This window comes from Rana temporaria, chromosome 1, assembly GCF_905171775.1.
Source record: "Rana temporaria chromosome 1, aRanTem1.1, whole genome shotgun sequence".
Classification (NCBI taxonomy): Eukaryota; Metazoa; Chordata; class Amphibia; order Anura; family Ranidae; genus Rana; species Rana temporaria.
The window spans coordinates 624,297,748-624,321,695 of NC_053489.1; the positions used below are offsets into that span (position 1 = coordinate 624,297,748).

At 48.7% G+C, this 23,948-nt stretch overlaps 1 protein-coding gene across 1 annotated transcript in view; it reads left to right on the top strand.

Annotated features, from left to right (window-relative positions):
- The window catches only part of HGFAC (HGF activator), a 114,790-nt gene that overhangs the window by 13,547 nt on the left and 77,295 nt on the right, over window positions 1-23,948 (top strand). Inside the window, exon 2 of the mRNA XM_040335347.1 lies at window positions 4,334-4,418. Within this exon, the coding sequence (XP_040191281.1) occupies window positions 4,334-4,418 (85 nt within the window). The remainder of the gene's footprint in view (window positions 1-4,333; window positions 4,419-23,948) is intronic.

Below are 23,948 nucleotides of genomic sequence, written 5' to 3' on the forward strand. Positions count from 1 at the left end.
TGATTTGCAGCTTTTGTTTTGAGTTCATAGTGCGTGGCTGGGTCCACACTCAGAGTTAAAGAGGCAAGAGATTTTAATATGGGCTTAAAGTGGTTGTAAACCCTTACAACACACTTTTTTCTACATGTAAGCCTATAATAAGGCTTACCTGTAGCTACCCTGGATATTTCCTAAACCTGTATGGTTTAGGAGATATCCACTGTCCCCTGCATGTGCCCATGTCATTGGCACATGCACACTAAAGCAAACTGAAGTAACCCCCGGGAGAGATGTCGTCGGTCGGATGGGGGTACGAGCAGGGGCGGACTGACAACTCATGGGGCCCCTGGGCAATAGAAGATTATGGGGTCCCCGGGCTTACAGATGGCCACCAAGCCAGGAGGCATTACAGAGGCAGGACAGCTAAAATCTCAGGATTTTCACATCAAAAGCATGTCAGTTTTGGACATATCAGGGACAGATGTAAAAAAAACACAGATTTTTACATACTGTCCTTGGTTTTAATGAGCCTGGCAACCCTGATGGGGCCCCCTAGTGGCATGGGGCCCTCGGGCAGTGCCCGAGTGCCTTAATGGTCAGTCCGCCCCTGGGTACGAGGACCGCTGCGGGGGCTTCGATGTAAGGTAAGTAATTCATATTAAGCTAGTATGCTATGCATACTAGCTCATTATGCCTTTGTCTTGCAGGGTTTTTTTTTTTGCTAGGCTTTACAACCACTTTAAGACAGCTATACTCGAGTTGAAATTTGGCCAGTTCAGTAGGGGCCAGACAAATTTTGATCCACGTATGAGCTGGGTGGTTGTACAGAAGCCAATCCATCGATCGACTTGTGTACAATTGCCCTGTTGGAATATTTTCACTCAATCAGTGCTGCCAGCTGTAGTCAGCATTGCTAAGTGTAGTATCTTAGCAATCAGAATACAGTCTCCCTGCTATCAGAATATAAAGTCACAACAGGTAGGATTCAAGTCATTTTATTTATTTTTCCAACCAGTAAGTTGAATGAAAAAAAAAAGAATCATCTATGGGCTGCCTTAGAGTGGTTACCTCTCTCTACACTTTATTGCACCAACCAGCGATGCGGATTGTTGGGCTGTAGTACTGACTAGTGATGAGCTTAGTTTGGGGTTGGGATTGATCTGAACGTGAAAGTCACTGCTGGAGGAAAAAGCTGGGAGCAGGAGGCTCCCTGCCCTGGAGCTGATGTGCACAATGGGCCAGGAATTATTTTGACAATTTACCTTGTATGAGCACGTGGCAAAATTAGGTCCACAATGTTATGAGCATCCCTCCACTTTGTATACAAGCAGTTGTGGGGGGAGGGGCTTTCATTTGCATAATCCCAGTAATGACTGCTAACTTTTAGGTTCAGACCAAACACCAATTTATCCCTAGTGCTGACATGATGGATTTCTGTGCCACCAGTGCTGGGAGAAATAACGATGCTATATGAATTGATACTGAGCAACTGAAGCTTTAAAGCAGGGGTGCCCAACCAGTGGCCCGCGGAGCCCTCTGATGTGGCACGCGACCTCCTGCTCTGGGATGGAATAAAATAGAATAGAATACTCTTACTAAAGGTAAGTTTATTACTAAAATTACAGTGTATATATGGGCATATCTATTCTGCAGTGGTTACTGGGCTGCTTTCAAACTGATCCACAGGTGCAGAGAAGTGCACCTGCGGGTTACCTGGACTGAACCATAGGGGTAGATCCACATACAAATACATTGGCGCAGCGTATGTGAGATACGCTACGCCGCTGTAACTTACATTATGCCGGTTCGAATCCCCAAAGAATTTGCGCCGTAAGTTACGGCGGCGTAGTGTATCTCAAGCGGCGTAACGGCGCTGAATTCAAATCAGTGATTAGGGGGCGTGTTTCATTTAAATGAAGCGCGTCCCCACGCCGAATGAACTGCGCATGCTCCGTTTCTAAATTTCCCGCCGTGCATTGCGCGAAATGACGTCGCAAGGACGTCATTTTTTAAACTTAGATGTGACTTACGTACATTCCGATTCACGGACGACTTACGCAAAAAAAAAAATTACAATTTCGACGCGGGAACGACGACCATACTTAACATGACAAGTCTAACTATACGCGACCAAATAGCAGCTTTAACTATACGCCGGAAAAAGCCGACTACAGACGACGTAAAAAAATGCGATGGCCGCGCGTACGTTCGTGGATCGTCGGAAATAGCTAATTTGCATACCCGACGCGGAAAACTACGTGAACGCCACCCAGCGGACGAAGAAAAATTGCATCTTAGATCCGAAGGCGTACGAAGACGTACACCTGTCAGATCTAAACCCAGAAGCAGTTGTATCTTGTTTTGAGGATTCAAAACAACAATACGACGCAGGAAATTTGAAAGTACGCCGGCGTATCAGTAGATACACCGGCGTACTCGCTCTGAGGATCTACCCCATAGTATAATAGAAGTCTATGGCAAAGAGCAGCTAACCTGCAGGAATGCCACAGGTGAACTGTGCTGCACCCGTGTGGCGGGTAAACAACCATGCATCAGTGTGAAAGCAGCCTTAGGCCCCTTTCACATGGTCAGTCCCACCAAATCTGACCCTCTATTCAGCTATAAGGAATGGAAGATGTAAATGAACTTGTGTCCATTTACAAATGCCTACCTCCAATCCACGAAAAAAAAGGAGAGAGAGTAGAGTGGTCTCTATAGAGCCAAGTGGGCTGTCATCCACCTGCTCCGCTCATTGTGGCCCGCGACTGGTTGCCAAGTCGCTTAAGTGGCCCTTGCTCTTCAAAAGGTTGGGCACAGCTGCTTTAAAGCTTTGCCCACATATTTGGGTTGTCTTGTGTAGGGCATTAAAGATTTACATGTAAGTAGCAGTTGCACCTGCACAGAATAGTAGGATGTAGCCTCTCTACCTGGCGGAGGACATCAATCAGCCCCAGAAACTCACATCAAGGGCTATTTGAATGCAGCTATTCACAGGGACAGGAAATAAGCTGCAACCAAAAACTGGTTAATGCACACAAGTACATTTTCTGATGTCTTGTAAGCTATGACTATGATGGATATTACTAAAAATAAATAAATGGAAAGAATGTTTATTTTTTTAATTAAAATATCAGTGCAGCGCTCCCCCCCTTTGTTTATGGATTAATTTTGGGAATCAATTGGCCATGCCTTCAACTCGGCGAGTGGGAGGATGGGAATTAAATAAGGGAGATGGGAAGACCCCAATTGTAGGAATGTGATCGTTTGGTTCCTTCTTGTTTTGTTTCTTTTTCCTTTTCTTTCTTTCTTCTCTTCCTCTCTTGAGAGGAGTGAATAGAGAGATTGTATTGTGCAAAATTCTTTGGAATGTATTTGGATTTATTTACTTATATTTGTTAAGATGATTGCTATTTCCCATGTTTTGTACAAATGAAGAGGAAAATTTATTTTGAAAAAATAAAGAAATTGAAAAAAAAAAAATATCAGTGCAGCGCAACATAAGAGTAGTATCCAAATGTCCATGAAGACAGTCCAACATAGACAACCTCCCTGAAAAGGGTGCTTGATGTCAGACAGTGTTGCAGGTCCAGCCCATCCACCACAGACAACTGTCAGCTCTTTCACCACATGAATCCTCAGGCTGAACATCTAGTGCAGCTGCGCCACTGTGTCCAGGGAGACCGATTGTTTAGCGTCTTGTTGCTATGGCATTCTTTATTTATGAAGCGGGTTCGCTACATGGCTATGATCCTGCTGAAGAAGTCCAGCCCACAGACGTAATGCGTAAGGGGGGGAGGAGTCATGTATGACGTCACCCGTGACCATCTTTGTGGTTTGAATACCGTTTTCCAGATATGCCAGTTTGCTTGCACTTGGCTTAAGTGCTTTGTATTTAAGTGATTTTTAATCCATTTTAACATAATTTACCAATACGGAGAGCACTAGATCCTCTTATTTCCTTTATATATACCCTGTGTAATATTAATTTCATGACATCCAATCGTTGGGGGTCCGTGTTTCAGGAGGAGCAAAAGCGCTGAGTGACCTTTTTAGGTCGGATGCTTGAGTTGTCTGTGGTGGATGGGCTGTCACTGTCTGCCTGACATAAAGCACCTTTTTCACAGAGGTTGTCTTTTGCTATTGTGGACTGTGTGCATGGACATTTGGATACTACACTGCACTGATATTTAAATTTGCATAACATCAAGGTTTATTGGATTATCCTTGTAATGTTCAGCTGCCAATTATTTTCTTACACTGTGTTTTTAGTTAACGATCTGCGCTGAATATTTATTGTTATTTATTATTTGAATTGTATTTTTTGGGTAAGTAATATATTTACATTTTATTTTAGCGGAGACCAGCGAGCTCTAACATCAGGCACGATGGAGGCATCGTTGTTTCTCAAAGAATGTTTAGTGTCGCGCACAGAAGAATAGGTATGGCTCAATTTTTTTATTTATTTTTGCTCTAGTGAGACTCTTAGGCCCCATACACACGATAGAATCCATCCGCTAAAAAAAAACCAGCGAATGGGTTTCAGAGGATAGATCCTATGGTGTGTACACTCCAGCGGATCTGTTTCCGCGGATATTTATCCCCTGGGATGGATTTCCAGCGAATAAATATTTGATGACATGCTATCAAATCTATCCGCTGGAATCCATCCCAACGGATGGATCCGCTGGTCTGTACAGACTCACCGGATCCATCCGTCCGAAGGGATCCCCCGCATGCGTCGTAATGATTCGACGCATGCGTGGAATTCCTTATATGACAGCGTCGCGCACGTCGCAGCGTCATAATCGCGGCGACGGCGCGACACGTCATCGCCAGAGGATTTCGGTGCGGATTTCGATTCGATGGTGAGTACACTCCATCGCATGGAAATCCGCGCAAATCCTCGAGAGGATTTATCCGCAGATACGGTCCGCTGGACCGTATCCACGGATAAATCCTCTCGTGTGTATGGGGCCTCACACACAGGTCTGTATCAATTAAGGGCATTAAAAGTGTAACTTCACTCTCTCAATCAACATGGACTATTTTTAATCCTTATACTCAACCAGAAAAAATTGTGTCAAAGTAACGGATGATCATCTGAGTGATAAAGTCCTAAAACAAATGAACATGAAGTCCCATATGAGTATCCCACATGAGTGTATTCCTTCCTGAGGGAATTAGAAGCTCTGATCGACCCACACAGTAAAGACTGCCTTCAGTATTATCCTTCAAAAAGTAAGTGAATGGCCGCTTACCAGATCCAAAGATCATTCAGACACTGAATACTCCAAACGCCGGCTGGATCGGGATGTCTGCACCTGTTCCTCTTCCTCCTCTGCAGATTGCAGGGATGGTAGGATCTCCAGACATGTGTCCCAATGAAGGAGTCCAAGCAATGTGAGGGTTTTAAAAATGATGTAAATGGAGAGAAAAGAAAGGCTTCATAGTGCAGTGATATAGTAAAAGGGTTTCACTTTATTCCACTTGATGGAAGTAAATCACTGACATCAATAAAAGTCTTTGGCAACAAAGCAACAAAGTAAAAATTACGAGTGAAAAAGTTAAAACCAGCTTCGGCTCTGGCCGATCAGCTGGGAGCGTGGTGACGTCAGCTACTGATGCTCCACCCGACGCTGCGTTTCTCCCTATTAGGCATCAACGGGGAACGGAGGTATAGAGGCAAACGTCACACACCACACAATATATACTCAGAGGCAGGTGAGTGACACCGGACGTTCGGCAATCATAAAGACGCCAAACATGTCAGTGCTGAATCAATTGATATGTACAAACAAATAACGGTATTTAATAAAACAAAATCCACAAATAAACATATATGTTGGATTGCCTACTCGTTAAAACGAATAAACAACATTACATTAAAAACATAAGAATCAGTGGAGATACTAATAATAAAACAAGTTGTGCATAGATGTGCGCATACAGGGGTCAGATGAGGTATACCATAAAGATATCTACAAAACCCAGGGGATCCATTGGCCCAAACAGGCGGGAAGGTGGAAATTACTATCAATAAGGATAATAACCCACGCATGCGCAAACCTCATGCGATCTGGCATGAAGTCTAATATGACTTCCGATACAGAGAACTTGAATATTAACACTCAACCAGCCACCTATAATACAAATATTGAATAATTAAACCTTCAATGTATATTATAAAACTGGACTCATTGAGTAAAGGCACACAAGCTGAATCATGTGACTTTGAGGTGAATGTTAAAGAATACGAGAATTAGAAAATCTCGCTAGCCAACTCATAGGGACCTAGATTCCTAGTAACAAGAAAAAAAGGCAAGATGGAGGGAAATAATTGGATTCATGCTATAAAGGGGAGGAAATATGAAGGAGGAGGAAAAGATGTATCAAGGTCATCAGCAGTTATTGATATAGCAATTGATATCCCATTCAATGTTAAGTCCCCATGGGGTATAGCATTGCATATCATATAGCCAGCGTGTTTCTCTACGTGAAATACTTCGCTTCAGGTTACTCCCTCTCCAGTGTGGGATATACTTCTCTATTCCCACAACCTCTAGCACTGAAGGATCTCTATTGTGATAATACCGAAAGTGTAACGAGACACTGTGTTCTTTGAATCCTCTACGGATGCATGAGAGGTGCTCCCCAATTCTGACCTTAAGAGCCCTAGTGGTCTGCCCAATATATTGAAGGCCGCAAGGACATTTAAGCAAGTAGATGACCCCCTTGGTGTCACAAGTAATGAACTCGGAGATAGAATAGGTTCGACATGTAACTTGTGATGAAAAGACAGAGGTTTTCATAGTCATTGCTCCAGCGCATACTGAACATCTCTTACATGGGTAGAAGCCTTTAAGGTTCTCAAACATGCGTATTCTGGGGGGAGGATCTATGACGCTAGGTGTCGGTACGTCCTTAAGGTTTTTATTTCTTCTAAATAGGACTTTGGGATTCTCAGGAATGCTGGGACCAAGGACTTTGTCACTTTTCAGCACTGGCCAGTGTTTCTGTATAATCTTTCTAACCCACCAATATTGGGATGAAAAGGTGGTGAGAAATGACCATTCAAGTTCCCCATTGCTCCTCCTTTCACCCTGATCCCTAGGGACCAAAAGATTCTGCCTGTCCAGGGAAGCTATTTCTTGTATGTTACTTTCCAGGGTCGAAGAGACATAAGCGCGTCTTCAGTATAGTTGCCTGAGTATGGAAATCCTCCATCTTGGAACAGTTTCTGCGAATACGCTGGAACTGTCCCTTAGGTATGGCCTTGAGCCAAATGGGATGGTGGCCACTATCAGTCGGGATATACCCATTTCTGTCAGTGCACTTAAAAAATGCCTTAGTGAGAAGGTTGTCCTGTTCCTTATGTAGCGCTACCCCCGCAGGAGCCGCTGATTAGTTTGGGATCGGCGTATTAATTTACCCTTTTTGGCTCAATCTAGGGGTGATACTTGTGAGTGCAGAATAAAGAGCAAGAGTCCAGACATCCAGTAGATTTTCAATGCTTTATTCCAAGGCCCAACACGGCCAACATCAACACGGCACACAATAGAGAAAGGTTGATGAGCAAGAAGAGAACTTTAGTATCAGGCCCTGCATATGAAAGAAAGCAAGTCTGCTCTCGGCAGCAACTTAACTCAGTTCGTCGCCACCCCAGATCAGGGTGGGTAAAGTGCCCCCGGACAGGCGGTTATCACAGGCCTGGCAGCCGGAGCGCTACTTACAGATCACTGGGAGGAAACAGACATCTGCCACAGGCCTGACTCAGGGCCTCTGCCACAGGTTTAGTAATTTGCGGTATAAAGATCAGATTGAGTAAATACTCCCAGTCAGTTCAGATAGTGTCACCACTGACAGCTTGAACATACCTGTCATGCAGTGTGGTGACTGGATCCTCGATGGTTCATCTAGGCTTCCCGGACAACCTCTCTCTCTAGGTTCTCCCCAAGACAATTCCCCACCGTACAGCTCCCGGCTTAGGATCGATCCTTTCAGCAGAAGATTTGGACCCAGCAGGTCGCTGGGGCCCCTCTCGATGTTAGGGTGAGGCTCCGCATAATGCGCAACCTCGGCCAAGCAGGCCACGGCGGCGGGGCTCATGGATGCACGCACCCTGAAGGTGGATACCGCACCTGGAACTTGGGCCCCGCACAGAACAGAACAACTAATGGCGGCTGCCACAGATATACCCCCTCCCAGCATGCCCAACGAGGGAACCACACCTCTGATTGGCTGCTGAGGAGAAGGCGGGTCTGTCAGAGCCCCTCTAGCGCCAACTGTCACCCAGGGGTGGTAATGCACCCCTGGAGCGCAGACTGACCCACAGGACAGCTCTGAAATGACAACAGCCTAATTTTCTATGAATTGTGAATGGAAGTAAACTAACCCTCCCATTCTTACTAACTTTAGCGTAACGCCCATAATGGAAGTAAGGGGGCGCTACACTTAAATATAACCAAATCCAAGAACTGATACGGGACTGCATTTGTATGTAAGTCTTATCCCCCAATTATTGTGATTGAGATTGGTCATGAAAACTTCTAATGACTGCACATCTCCCTTCCATAGAAAGAAGGTGTCATCAATATAGCGACGCCAAAATAGGAGGCGTGGCTCCTCCAAAGAAAAAAGTCGGTCATATTTCATATTATTTCATATTATAGACTATGTCATATAGATTGACTTGTATTCAAAAATATCTTCATTAAAAAGAATTCAAAACAAATAATGTGTGGGTAAAAATGACCTTAAAAAAGCACAACAACTTGGATGGGGAAAAGGGACATGGGATGCCCAGAACATAATGAACACTTCTTAATAGAACAAAAGTAGTTGCGTCTACACTTCTTAGTAGTATAAAATGTGTAGCTTCTAGATCTGATGCCGCATACACACCATCACTTTATGTGATGAAAAAAAACGACACTTTCTGTGAAGTAAAAAATGACGTTTTTGAAACTTCAATTTTCTAAGACGAAGTTGCCTACACACCATCGTTTTTCTCACAATGTTCTTGCAAAGTGAGGTTACGTTCCACCACGTTTTACCATTGAAGCTTGCTTCATAAGTAGCTTCTGGGCATGCGTGGATGAAAAAACGTCTTAGAAAACAACGTTTTTTGCTACACACGGTCAATTTCTGTGAAGTAAAAAGTGCACTTTTGAAAAACGACACATAAAATTGAAGCATGCTTCAATTTTTTTTGGTCGTTTTTTACAAGACATAAAACGACGTTTTCCCCCACACACAGTCAATTAAAGTGACGTTTTTAAAAACGTCATTTTTTTTCATCACATAAAGTGATGGTGTGTACGCGGCATTACAGTCTCTTCCTCTGCACATCTCCACCAGCACAATACTTGAGATCACTTGCTTCACTTCGTTGTCTAAATCTAGATTTCTGTCACGTTGGCACAAGGCTAGGCCTCACTCTAAATAAATTCTAGTGTTTTCCTGATAGCCCATTACATGACATGTTAAGGACCGATCCTAGTGACCACTTAACCCCTTAAACCCTCATGCTACCACCCCCTTTTATGTACTACCCCACTAACCCCAATAATACCAAGGACCACGTTGTGGAGTAAAATTGGCCTTCCGGCCTTCTTTATTTAACCAATAACATTAACATAAATAACCGTTTTAAATAGTTTTTAAAATAACTATATATACCCTATCCAAACCCTTGGTGGTCAAAAGGACCACCCCTCTCGAACTTGGACACTGGGACAATACTTCTAACCTAGGCCTCAGCCGCAAGACACCGACTCGGAGGCAGTATAACCGTCCTCAGTGACCTTAACCCTTTAACCCCTTCCTGGTTAACACCCGCCAACCAAAAGGTACACCATAACCTCCCATACCACGTATGGGTACAAACGTTTTCTTACCCCAACTACCAGACTTTTTAGTCTTACAGAGACCCAAAAACACGCCACAGCTCACAAGGATAAAGCCTTACCCTTGCGAGCACCTCCAAACCCCCAGGGCCCTCTGGATTCCCTCCTGCAGCCCTAGCACCCATAGGGCGATGCCCACTTCATTGAGATGGACCCCGTCCCTACGCAGATACCGCCATGTTTCGACTTCCAACTCCCTATGGCGCACCACCAATCCACCATTGCGCATAAAAAAAACTCCCAACCTCCTTGTTGACTTTAACCCGCGCCTTGTTGACCTTCTCCACCGACCAGGCCCACCTCCACGCTATTCGGCCCACCATCTCCGACCAGACGATAATCATGTCTGGAAACAGAGAGCGCAACCAAAAAAAATCATACTTTATGTCCCGTATTAACTGATGCATGGACCTGGAACCCATGTCGTTCCCGCCTGCATGGAGTACCAGGACGTCCGGAGCCCTGTCTAAACGCGCGAACCTCAGCACCTCCGGCATGACCCTGCTCCAGACCAACCCCGGGAACCCAATCCACCTGACCTGGGCTTCTCGAAAAGGGATGCCTAGTTGCCTGCCGTTTGGCCGACCATCAACCTGTCTGGCCCCCCAATGCACGTATGAGTGGCCTAGTATCCATACAAGGCAAGTCTCACCACCTGAAAAACATTAAGTAAACAGACATAAACTTCTAACAGCAATCCCCTTTTCCAACTTTCAATGTGTAACAAAAAACCGCCCCTGATAATCTCCCCCGACCCTAACTTACTCAAGAATCAAATGAGGGCGGATGTAGATCCTGAACCTCTCCGAGTCCCACCGCCAAACCGGCCCGGGCGGCTTCAGTAGCAGCCCCGATCCAGAACGAATGCGCTGAGTAATCTCTCGGGTCATACCCTGTCTCCTTCAAACATCTCCTGAAAACCGCCACGAACTGAAATTTCGACAGCGCCGACCCATCCTGATGCATTAAGAAGGACCCTGCCGAACCAAGACGCATGGATCGAAAGGATTCCACCGCCCGCACTGGACAAATTGCCGCTCCAGGGACACTGAACAACTGGAGCCGCATTCCCTTACCCCCTTGGTCTGTCTTAGACCTACGCACCCAAATTCCTAACCCTCCCCCCAACAGTTCCACATCCTGAACCAACAAACCACCCTGCACCCCTCGCGAGGAACTGACTAGTTCACTCACCCGCAGCGCTCCGAAAAAGGCCAGCGCAAAGGCGGCCTTGAAAAGTGCACACTCGTATGCCGTTGAACACACTGCCGGTAAACGCAGAAAGAGGTTCTGAAGCATCCCAAACGACACAGGCCGGCGGCGATCTGCCGCCTTCCTGCCCTTCCTGTACCCTTTTACCGTCTGCCTCACCCAAAATTCCTTTGTGCAATCCGTCATCCCGTGCCACTTAAAGAAAAAGGTCAAACCTGCCAACACCCGATCGATCGCTGACACCGACACCCCCTGCTCCATCTTCAAAGTGAGAAAATACAGCACGGCGATGCCAGCCTCTTGCCCGACCGGGGAGATACCCAGTCCCAGCGCCAGCTCCACCCACTCTCGCCATACCTTGGAGTAAGCTGACCATGTCGCCGCGCTCACCGACCGCTGGATCCACCGTGCTGCGCTGTGAAAACAATGTCCCACATCCAGGCGGGACAGGGTACTCCGTGTTGCTCCGCCGCTGGGGCCAACTCCCGGAACCTGTCCCACTGAAAACGAGACAAAGCGTCAGCCAAAGTGTTCTCGACCCCCGGTAGGTGTACAGCATACATGTAGACATTTAAGTGCAAGCACCGTAGCACTAAGTGGCGCAGCAAACTAACCACCGGCGGGGATGCCGCCGACATGCGATTCACTACCTGCACCACCCCCAGGTTATCGCAATTGAAACGCACTTTCGAATTCCGCAGCGTCTCACCCCACAGTTCCAGTGCCACCACAATCGGGAAGAGCTCCAGGAGCACCAGATTCTTCAAGAATCCCGCCTCCTGCCACTGACTCGGCCAAGCCTCGGCGCTCCACTTACCCCGACAAAACGCTCCATACCCTGTAGAGCCTGCAGCGTCCGTAAACAACTCCAAGTCAAAGTTGCTCACGGGCCCGGACATCCACAACGCGCGGCCATTAAAGGAACCCAGAAACTCGTGGCAGACCCTCAAGTCGGCTCTGTGCTCCCCAGTGAGGGTAACGAAGTGCGTAGGCTTCCGCACGCCAGCCGTCGCTCCCGACAACCGGCGGCAAAACACCCTGCCCATGGGTATAATCCTGCAGGCGAAGTTCAACTTACCCAGCAGCGACTGCATACTGCGCAGGTGAATCTTACGCAGCCCAATGGTCCCCTGAACTTCCGCCTTCAACGCCTCCAGCTTATCCTCCGGTAATCGACACTCCATCTTCATCGAGTCCAGCACGATACCCAAGAAAACGATGGAGGTAGTGGGGCCTTCCGTCTTCTCCGGCGCCAGGGGAACCCCGAACCGATCTGCCACGTACTGCAGCGTGCCCAACAGCACCGCGCACGTGTTCGCCCCAGGCGGGCCAACGCACAAGAAGTCATCCAGATAATGGATGACGGAACTGAGACATCTCGCACTACCCACTCCAGAAAGGAACTGAACGTCTCGAACAGCGAGCAAGAGATGGAGCAACCCATGGGCAAACAACGATCCACATAGTATGCCCCATCCCAGCTGCATCCCAATAACCGAAAGCTGTCTGGATGAACTGGCAATAACCGAAAAGCCGATTCCACATCAGCCCACGAGACCGCTGCGTCAAACGACGTATAAGACACCATGCAATCCTCAGGCGCAATGGCATCGTTGACCGAGCCACCCTTCGGGAAAGACAAATGGTGTATCAACCGGAACTTGCCCGGTTCCTTCTTGGGGACCACCCCCAGCGGGGACACGACCAAGTCATCAACCGGGGCCGTCGCAAAAGGCCCCGCCATCCTCCCCAAACGCACTTCCTTGGTAAGTTTCTCCGAAACCACCGAAGAATGCAGCACCGCCGACCTCAAATTTTGTGCTTCTGGGGGAACAACCGAAAGAGAACACGGTATCCGAAAACCGCTGGCAAAGCCCTCCTCCAGTAACTTTGCCGCGCGCCTGTCAGGGTACCTATTGAGGAAGGGGAGCATCCTTCCCACCCGCACCGGAGTCACCCCCCTTTCCCCCAGACTCGCCGGGACGGCCCTTGTTCCGCTTGAACCATTTTGCCAACGCGTGGGAGCCTCCGCACCCTGAACAAGTGTGCTTAAATCGGCAGTTCGCGCCATACTTGCACGTCCCTTCATTAAATTGCCAACAATAGCCCCATCTTTTTTCGGTCGGTAGTCCTGAGGCAGGTGCACCCCCCCCTGAAAAAACTGTTGTGGGGCCCGCGCCGCTGTCATCAATGTCATCCACAGGTTAATGTCCTTCTGACTCCAGCGCAGCGTCGGTCGGAAAGCCATCCGTTGACAGAACTGTTCATCATACTGCAACCACGCCGTACCGCCATACGTCTGGTGCGCCGACCTGATAGCCTCCAAGTAGATAAATAAACCTGAACAGTGTTCAGGAGCCTTCTCCCCCACCACGCAGGCCAAGATCGCAAATGCCTGCAGCCAATTGGTAAACGTACGGGGGATCAGGCGATACCGCCGTCGTTCCTCGTCCTCCTTTTTGTTCAATTCCGGCTTCAACCTGGTCAGATTAAATTTTTCGAGGGGAAGCAATGTGAAAATCTCCACATACTCCCCCTTCCAAATCTTTTCCCTAACCTCCGGCTTCAGATGAGCCCCCAAAGTAGCCTCAAAGCAAATGTACATTTCGCTCTGCGCGGCATCTGCCAACCTGACGGCATCCCTCTTATCACTCCCCGCCTCCGGCGCACTCACAGGCGCCGCCGACCCCGAACCACTTGTAGCCGCCGCTCCACTCGTAGACGCCGCCCCCGCGCTAATGCCCTCCTGCACCACCGACACTGCCGCCTGAACACCTATCGTCTGAGCGGACCCCCCCCCAGCGGGGACCACGCCACCGCTGGAGAGGGCGTGCTGACAGCCCCTGGTTCGAACCTCTTAACCAAGTCCCGCAACCCGGCCCATAGATCCTGAGCCTCACCTCCTGTCACTGACCCGCCCGTGGCACCCCCCATTGTCTCCTGAGCCCCGTCTTTCCCAGAGCACCCCCCACACCACTCTGCACCAACAAATCCTGCAATAAACCACAAACAGAAGTAGAATGTGACTTACCAGGCTGCCTTGGACTAGGTCCACGCGCCGCCGGAATGGAATCCACTGCTGCTCGTTGTCCCGGACCATCGTTGCTCTCTGACCCGGACAGCTCCCCTTCGGACCGGTCCTCACTCCGTGCTGGCGAAACGTCTCTCGGCCGGACCCCGGACTGTCGTGACGCTGCTGTAGACGGCCTGTGTCGCGCTGTACTTCGACCCCTCTGTGCCGGAACACCAGACCCGCTTGCGACCTCCGCAGATGGACTCCGTGAGCGCCCACTGGCCCGGGCCTCCGCTCCCCGTCCTCGTCCCTCACGCCTCGTCGCCCCCACACTCCGCTCCGAACTCCCTCCTACCGCTGCCGGGCCCCTGGCCGCCACGGGAGAGTGGCCCCGGGCCCGCTGGCTGGACTCATCTCGCTGGGTCGCACGACTGCCACGACCGTCTCCTGCAGTCTCGACCGCGCTGTCCGGGCATCTCCGACGAGCTGGTGGTGAGGGCCCAGGCGGGCTGTCTGACCCCCCCACTGTGGCGCAACGTCCGCGACGCGGATTCCTCCCGGGCCCCCCCCGAGGGCCCGGCTGTTGGCCGCTGCGGGGATGGAGCCGGAGGGCCCCTAGCGGGTCTCCGTGTTTGCCGGTCTGTGCCTGGGGAAGGCCCCGGACTGTACCGCTCCGGCGGTTTCGACCGCCTAGCGCGTGGCGCGTTCCCCCCCCCCCCCGGCGGGTGCCGCGGTCGGAGCCTCCAAAGCAGCTGACACTTGCTCCCGCACCCAATCCGCCGCAGCGCGCAACTGCGCAATCAACTCTGCTACCGCCGCCATCTCTCCTACAGGTCCCCAGCTTAAGCTTCTCCCTGGCTGTAAAATGGAGGAGTGACCCACGTCACTTCCTCCACGCCAGGACCTTCTGCCGCCCCCGCCCCTCTAACAAGCCAGCCCCTCCCCTACCTCAAACCAGCCAATCGTCACGGCCAGTCCCTCCCTGTCATGCGGCCCCTCCCCCAACTGCGTTGCTCCGTGCCTTTCTGGCAAGGGTCTGCAGTTCCCTTTTTAGGTAGCAATCATTTCAGAAGAGAAGAATAAATGTGCTAATTGATACTTTATGGACTATTGACCCCAGCAGGTCCGATACAAATCCTGCGAGCCCTCCGGGCTGTAGTGACTTGACTTCTCAACAAACCCACAGTCTCTCCTACTGGCTCCACATCCAACTCCTGTCATGTCTCCTCCAGAGCTTTTGAATGCTTTTCACTTGCTGACCCCGGAATGGATCCCTCCTGAAATTACTTTCTCCAGACGTGCTTCCCAACTGTCCTCTTTCCTGCCCCTGTTCCAGGACACCTCTCAATGACCATGTAATTAGAGGCTCCCTGCCAGCTTCTCAGCCTGAGGTACAATCCCCTCCCCACAGAAAGGGGGTTCCCACAGACCACAACAGTCAAACACTCCATCATTCAGTTCATCCACCCGACAACTCCTCCCACAACAGGCTGACCATGGGTATATGTAGGAGGCCTGCCCCCTGCCAATCCTAGTTGGGGATTGGTCAGGGCTCCGACATGCACCCCATGTCACTCCAGCTCTGTGCCCTGCCCCTTTTCCAGAATCTTCTCCCTGGAAACAGAGGAGGCGTCCAAGAGCTAAAAACACATGTCAGTCACCTACTGCTACACTAAAACCACTCCCCTACCCCAGATCAAAACAAACAGGCCTAGCTCACAGCATGGGTCTGCCTAAATTTACCTGCGCTGGCAGATTACACAAAAACCTACACTAGCACGCACATACCTACAGTACCTAAGGTAGAGGGTGCTACACCTGGTTAGTGGAGGGGGCACCAACAATTGTTTTTAGTGCTGAAAGCTCTACTTAGGTGTCAAAATCCAACATAAATAAATTGAGTTAAAAATATAGCTTCTCTGTGCTGTACACATTATTTTTCGACAAGGGTGTGTTATCCATTCAGAATTTTGCTCTGCTTCTTGGGAGATAGATGACAGGCACATTGGGCTTATCGAACATTGTGGACAAACAATAGAAAATAATTAGGCTGCAATAAAAAGATACAATCTCATACAGTCAGGTCTTTGTTTAAACCTGAAATTAGCATTTTCACACAAGAACCACAGTAACTGCCCTGAACTGCATAGCGTGTATATACTCTAAAATGTGGCTGCATTTTTATTATTTTATTTTTTTGCAGAAAATAATATTTGCCACAAAATATCAAGTAATTATTTGAATTTCCTGCAACCTGTGGCCATCTTTCTAGACACCTGTCCAACATTTGTAAACGCGTGTAACGTGTTTAGGCGCTTCAAGCTCTTGGATGCTAATTTATTTCATTGGCCAAAATAAATAATCATTTATTCTGGCCATTGAAATTATTTAACCACTTAAGGACCGGAAGATTTTCCCCCTTAATGACCAGGCAATTTTTGAGATATGGCATCGCTTTTACTGACAATTGCGACAAGTGCGCCGCTAAACCCAAACAAATTTAACGTCCTTTTTTTCCCACAAATAGAGCTTTCTTTTGGTGGTATTTTTTTGTTTATAGCGCTAAAAATAAAAATGTGCACGATTTCCCTTTCAACACAGACGGCGTTGACAGGGGAATCCCTCCTGCCAAGCAATTGCCTTCTCCCTGCGGGGGGCGGGGCAAACAGGGGAAGCTGCCCCGCCAGGAGAAGACAGTTTTTTATCGCTAGTGGCAATAGCAGCCACTTAATTGGAGGCGAATCCAGCATGCTGGTTGAACCCAAGATCGATCAACTTACATTCAGCCTGCCCATTAGTGTTTTGAATCTCCGCAGGTTCAGCAGCAACCAGCCGAGATTCAAATCCACACAACGGAGGATGATGGAGGAATCCTCACTGCTGTTTTATAGTATTTTGATAGCAGGGGCTCCTCCACTATCTGAATACACTGATCAGCTCTACAGCCAATTGGCTGCAGCTGCTGTTCAAATGAATATTCTCCAACATTCTGGTTCGTCAGAAGTCGATTGACTTCTGTTGAGTGGGAATGGCATTAGATGGAATGAAATTCCCTGCTGAATTTTGCAAATTCAAATACCCAGTTATCCCAATCAGTGCTGGGGCGGACACTTGTACTTATTCTGCTGCAATTCAGTGACTGTAAAATATGTGCCATTACCCGTGGCAACAACGGCGGGCGATCGCGCCCATGGATTACAAATCTGTCCAGCGCTCTGCATGGCATAGATATCTACCACTGCATTACAGACAATCCGAACTTTCTTACAAACCCCTGCTTGACAACAGTAAAGGGAAAGTGAGAATGTCAACTGTTACCCCTGGTGACGGAAGCAACCTGGGTGTGCCTGCGGGCAGGACTCTTCTAAGCTAGTCCTATACAGTGAGGCATGGGAAGTTGACTTTATTGTTGCCATGGGCAACCACTCGACAGTTTGCCTGCTATCAGGGGTCAGCTACTGTGGCGCAGTCTGTGTGAACAGAACCAGCTAGCACCAGCGTGCCTGTTGACTTCAGCTTGTTCTACAAGGGGTTAACGCAGCGCATGCAGGACGGAGCCTGCTTATCAGTTCCTCAGGCGCCGAGCAGATGGGGAATTGGAGGGTGGAGTCACGCCCTGGAGGAAGCTGACAAGCAGCAGACACCACGAGGCAGCTAAAGATGGCAGAGGGTAATCGGCTGATGGCTGCTTTACAGCGGATGCCTGACATGCAGGAGCTAGTGCTAGTAGACACTGGAGTTCGATTGGAGATTCGTGTGGGACTCGCCTTGGGGGTGATTGAAGGAGTGGAGCAACTGTGTCTACTCTGTCCCCAGTGCCAAATCCCGACGGCGGGAGTGACTGCTTGGGCACAGTGCGGCCATTGTGGAGAGCCACTAACCCGGTTGGGACCTATTCAGCAGGAGTCAAGATACTACTCTGTCAACCTGCAATCAGAACTTTGTACGCCGCAGCCGCAGGAGACTCAAAGGGCCGGAGAGGGCCAGAGATCACCAGCCAAAGGCGGAGGGGTGTTGCGGCCTGGTGACTCCTCCGAAGATCCTGGACATACATGATGAAGAGGATGCAGCCACAAACTGTGGCTTGGCCAGGGGCCTGGTGACTGCATGTCTCAGTATGCAGGAACCGGATGACATCCCTGAAGAGCCGGCCTGCTCTAAGTCCCTTGTTGTGTCTCTCTGGAAGGAGCCCATGCTAGAGGAAGGTGCACCTCCAGATGAGCTGGATGGCGTAAGCGAGGTCCGGTTCATTGATTGGGGTTCCCCCAGAATACTGGAAACATATGGGTCCTTGGAAGGACTGTTTGCCTGGTCATCCCCCGAGGAGAGCTCTGGTGAGGAGGAGTGGGAGACAAGAGACTCCCATTCTACAGAGACCCATTCAGAGGCAAGGGAAGAAACTCAGCCCCCCGCATGGACCCCAGTCCCTTGCAGTAAACTCTTTATAAGCAGACTTTCCGCTACCCAGACCAGAGTGCCCACCTAGGTGGTAAAGGTGGTAAAGGCCCAGGATGCCTTTGTCTTGCCATGGAAAGGGAAACCTAAGGAGTTGCCAAGGTTCTCTCTGTTCCAGAGGGAGATACAGACATGCGGACCGAATAAAAAAAAATGGCTGACATTTGGCTCGTGTATATGACGCACTGTCCAACAGAAGCTGGCCGTTCAGCCAATGGTGGAGAGCACTAACCAGGGAGTTCTGGCAGGGGGGCATCCCCTTGCCAGAACACATTAGCTCAGCAGGGGAGATTGCTATACCAACGTCGGATCTTTAGTACATCGGCTCTGACCAGAGCTGACAGTTTTTTATTCGTTCAACCTGCTGGGTTGAACGGAAAAAAACGCATAGTGTGTACCAGGCTTAAGGTGGTGCAACTCAAATTACTATTTTTTTTTTACTGCACTCAGGGCACATGTGTTAACAAGCCCTACTGTAAATGTCTTTTCTGCTCTGGTCATTGGCTTGGACTAGGAGGCAGGCTTCATATGTTCAAATAAGACCTATACAGCTCATTTCTAACATAAATGATAAGGCATGTTACAAATACATGTATCAATTTAAAAACATACCATTAAAAATATACAAATCACTGACCACGCTGTAAATCAGTGGTTCTCAACCTTCTAGTGCCGTGACCCCTTGATATATTTTTTATAAGTTGTGGGGACCCCTAACAGTAAAATTATTTTCGTAGCGTGGGTTGTCAGCACCCAAGGCAAAACAAGCAATTTGCGCCCTTAACCCACGGACATTTAGCGCTCCCTGAATCCCTTCCACTTGTACAGTATTAAAACCCCTTATGGTACATTTTAGGATGCACCACGTTCTCCTTTATTTCCCTTTTATCTCCCTATACAAATTTCTTGTTTTTTCCCCCTCCCCTCTCTAGCCATCTTTCTTGTTCTTTCTCTTATTCTTTCTCCCCCTTTTTCTTTGTGCCTCATCCTCTTTTCCTCTCCCTTCCATGTATTCTCTATTTTTATTCCTTCTTACTCTTTGGTGGGGGGAGTAGGATCAGTGGCAGTGCTGGAGGGATCAGTGGCAGTGCTGGTGGGATCAGTGGCAGTGCTGGAGGGATCAGTGGCAGTGCTGGAGGGATCAGTGGCAGTGCTGGAGGGATCAGTGGCAGTGCTGGCTGGATCAGTGGCAGTGCTGGAGGGATCAGTGGCAGTGCTGGAGGGATCAGTGGCAGTGCCGGTGGGATCAGTGGCAGTGCCGGTGGGATCAGTGGCAGTGCTGGAGGGATCAGTTTCAGTGCTGGAGGGATCAGTGGCAGTGCTGGAGGGATCAGTGGCAGTGCTGGAGGGATCAGTGGCAGTGCTGGTGGGAGCAGGGGCGGACTGACAACTTATGCGGCACCCGGGTAATAAAAGACTATGGGGCCCCTGGGCTTACAGATGGCCACCACGCCAGGAGGCAGTGCAGAGGCGGGGCAGCTAAAATCTCAGGATTTTCACATTAGAAGCATGTTGGTTTCAGACATATCAGGGACAGATGTAAAAAAAACATAGATTTTTACATACTGTCCCTGGTTTTACTGAGCCTGGCAACCCTGACGGGCCCCCTAGTGACATGGGGCCCTCAATGGTCAGTCTGCCCCTGGGTGGGAGTTCAGTTCAACCAACTTGTGTGCTCTTGATAAAAGGTCATCTGCTGATCTGAGAACTGTAGTGGGGACTTTTATTGGCAACTATAATTACAGGTAGTGTAACTCACTGTGTCTTCGACTTTGTGGTGTCTCGTAGCAATGACACCTATGCCGAAATCAGGAGATAGGGTCTCCTCCAGCCCCTCCCACTTCACATTCCTCACCAGTCAGCTGACCTCTAGTCTCTGCCCCCAGCCATGCCATGAACTCAATGTGCAGCTGCGAAGAGGCTGAGTGGGTGGCCGCGGGCTCCAGGAACAGCCCTGCTAGGTGGCTGCAAAAAGGCTGGAAGAGTGGTGTGGGCTTCAGGAACAGCCCAGGATTTGGTGACCCCTGACAAATTGTCATTCGACCCCCTAAGGGGTCCCGACCCCCAGGTTGAGAACCACTGCTGTAAATGGTATACTTTTAAAATAAAAAATCAAGCAAAAAATAACATACTTCAGAGAGGATTTCGCAAGGAAGGATAAAAGAGATGTCATAATGGAGCGCTGCACAGAGAAGTCAAATGAATTACCCGGCACTACAGAGGGAGATCTGGGGAATACTGATGTGCTGTAATGGGAAGAGACATCTTGGTAATGGAACAGGAGTACACTGTAATAGGGGACACGTTGTTACAAGATAAAAAGTTACCATTTGAGGAAGTCGGAGAATAGTCAGCTCGGCTTTGATTCACAATGGCCCCAGACACTTTCATGTCCTAAATGACATTCACAAAGAGGGGGAAATTCTCTTATTGTATTGTATTGTCACATATACACCGAGCCACCATAAACAGCATGTAATCATGAATAAATACAACATTCTACTGAGAAGCTTCCTGCTGCCTGTGTATACATAGTATCAGTTTTTACAAAAAAATCTGTACTTTTTTTATAATTAAAAAACAACTCTTGAGCAGTGAAGTGAGGTAAAGATAATGGCCCAGATTCACGTAGATCGGCATAAAAATAAGCGGGCGTAGCGTATCATAGTTACGCTACGCCGCCGCAACTTAGAGAGGCAAGTTCTGTATTCACAAAGCACTTGCGTCTAAAGTTACGGCGGCGTAGCGTAAATGTGCCGGCGTAAGCGCGCCTAAATCAAATGAGGAACAGGGGGGCGTGTTGTATGTAAACTAAGCATGACCCCACGTAAATGACGCTTTTTTGAACAGCGCATGCGCGCGCATGCTCAGTATCGCATATAATTTTCAAATTAAATTACGCCCGCTCAATGCCTAGATGACGTGAATGTAACCTACGCAAAGCTCTATTCGCGAACGTTTTACGCAAACGACGGAAAATTTTACGCTGTCCCGACGTCCATACTTAACATTGCGTACGCCTCACTATAGCAGGGGTAACTTTACGCCGGTCCGACGCCTTACGCAAACGACACATATAGATACGCACGTACGTTCGTGAATCGGCGTATCTACCTAATTTGCATATTCTGCACGTAAATCTACGGAAGCGCCACCTAGCGGCCAGCGTAAATATGCAACTAAGATACGACGGCGTAAGAGACTTACGTCAGTCGTATTTAAGCAAAAATCCGGCGTATCTTGCTTTCTGGATACAGAAAAAAGATACGCCGACGTAACTTCTTTGTGGATCTGGCCCAATGTCATCAGTCTGCTGCAGGTAGGAAGAAGCATGTCCTCGGTCCCTTTTCCCCCAGTGATCTGACTACAACATTGTAATGTTGTATCAAGTGAGGGTGAGAAGCTGCAGTAGGGTCTGATCTGTGTCAGACATTTGTGATGAACAAATCACAGATGAGGGTGGTTTATTAAAACTGGAGAGTGCAAAATCTGGTGTAGCTGTGCTTGATAGCCAATGAGCTTCTAACTACAGCTTGTTCAATTAAGCTTTGACAAAAAAAAAAAAGATCTGGAAGCTGATTGGTTTCTATGCAGAGCTGCACCAGATTTTGCACTCTCCAGTTTTAATAAATAACCAGGATTTACCTAAGTTGGCCCTCTCTCAACAATTATCTTATGCCTTATACACACTACTAGTCTTCTTCTGTACAACCCAGCGGGTTGAACGAAAAAAAAAAAAAAAACCTGACAGCTCAGGTCATAGTCGCTGTACTGACAATCTGATGTTAGTACAGCAATCTCCCATGCTGTACTATTGTGTTCTGGGGGGCGCCCCCCTCGCCAGAACTGCTTTTTTCGGTCATGAGCCTTCAACAGAAGGCGCTGAATGGATGCACACTGGCCAAATATCAGTCTGTTTTTCTATTGAACCAGCTGATGCCACCCAACATTTGGTCCGTGCGTACTGAGCTTTAGTCTAGGACTGGCATCTTCAAACTATGGCCCTCCAGCTGTTGCAGAACTACACGTTCCATGAGGCATTGTAAAACTCTGACATTCAGTTATGACTAGGCATGATGGGAATTGTAGTTCCTAAACAACTGGAGGGCCATAGTTTGGAGACCCCTGGTCTAGGGCCCTTGATGATGTATGAACAATGATCAAGCAAGGCCTGGAGTAAGGAAAAGAAACCTAGACGGAGGGCTGACATGACAGGGTTATAAAGGGGTTTGGCAGTGCCGGCCCAAGACATTGTGCTGCCTGGTACCACATCCATTATTTTATATCATGATAACTAAAGTGGACCCGTCATGGCTCTATACATGTATATAGGAGTATAAAAAGGACCTGTTATGGCTCTATTCATGCAATTATCCCCACAGTGGAGCGGAGAGCGGAACGGGAGGAGCGGTCGGGCGGCAATTAGCCCCACAGTGGAGTGGAGAGTTGAGCTGGCGGAATGGGATGGCGTGCGGGCAGGAAATTTGCTGCCCCCCTGAAAGTGCTGCCTGGTACAATGGTACCATCGGGTCCCATGGTAGGGCCGGCCCTGGGGTTTGGAATGGTTGGAGTTTTTAGGAGGGTTTAAAAGAAATAGTAAGGGACACTTACTGGATTGGTGGAGTGGAGGTAACAGGTGGGGCTTCAGGGTTTGACCAGTAGGAGGGACAGCGTATTTGTCACCCACAACCCGCCCTGCAACAGCGAGGCTCAATCTGACAAATACGCTGGCCCAGATTCACAAAAGAGATACGACGGCGTATCTCCTGATACGTCGTCGTATCTCTGTTTTAGGGTCTTCCTAACTATGCGACTGATTCATACAATCAGTTACGCATAGATAGCCCTTAGATCCGACAGGTGTAATTGAATTACACTGTCGGATCTTAGGATGCAGTATCTCGGCTGCCACTGGGGGGAGTTTGCGTCGGAAACCAGCGTCGGGTATGCAAATTAGTAGTTACGGTGATCCACGACGGTTTTTCGCGTTCACTACGTCGCTGCTAGTCTAGTTTTCCATCGCAAAGTTAGTCGTCGTTTTAGCTGCCCTAACTTTACACACCACACGTATGTGCTGTATAAAGTATGGCCGTCGTTCCCGCGTTGAAATGTAAACATTTTTTGTTCTTGCGTAAGATGTCCGGGAATACGAAAGTACGCTACGCACGTCGCCGTTCGAAAAAAATGACGTCACTTCACGCAAAGCACGGCGGGAATTTCAAAACGGAGCATGCGCAGTAGGTCCGGCGCGGGAGCGCACCTAATTTAAATGGCACACGCCCCTTTGAATTACGCAGGCTTACGCCGGAGGCCGCCGGCGTAAGTTTTCATGCAAGTGCTTTGTGAATCAGGCACTTGCGATGAAAACTTGCGGCGATGTAACG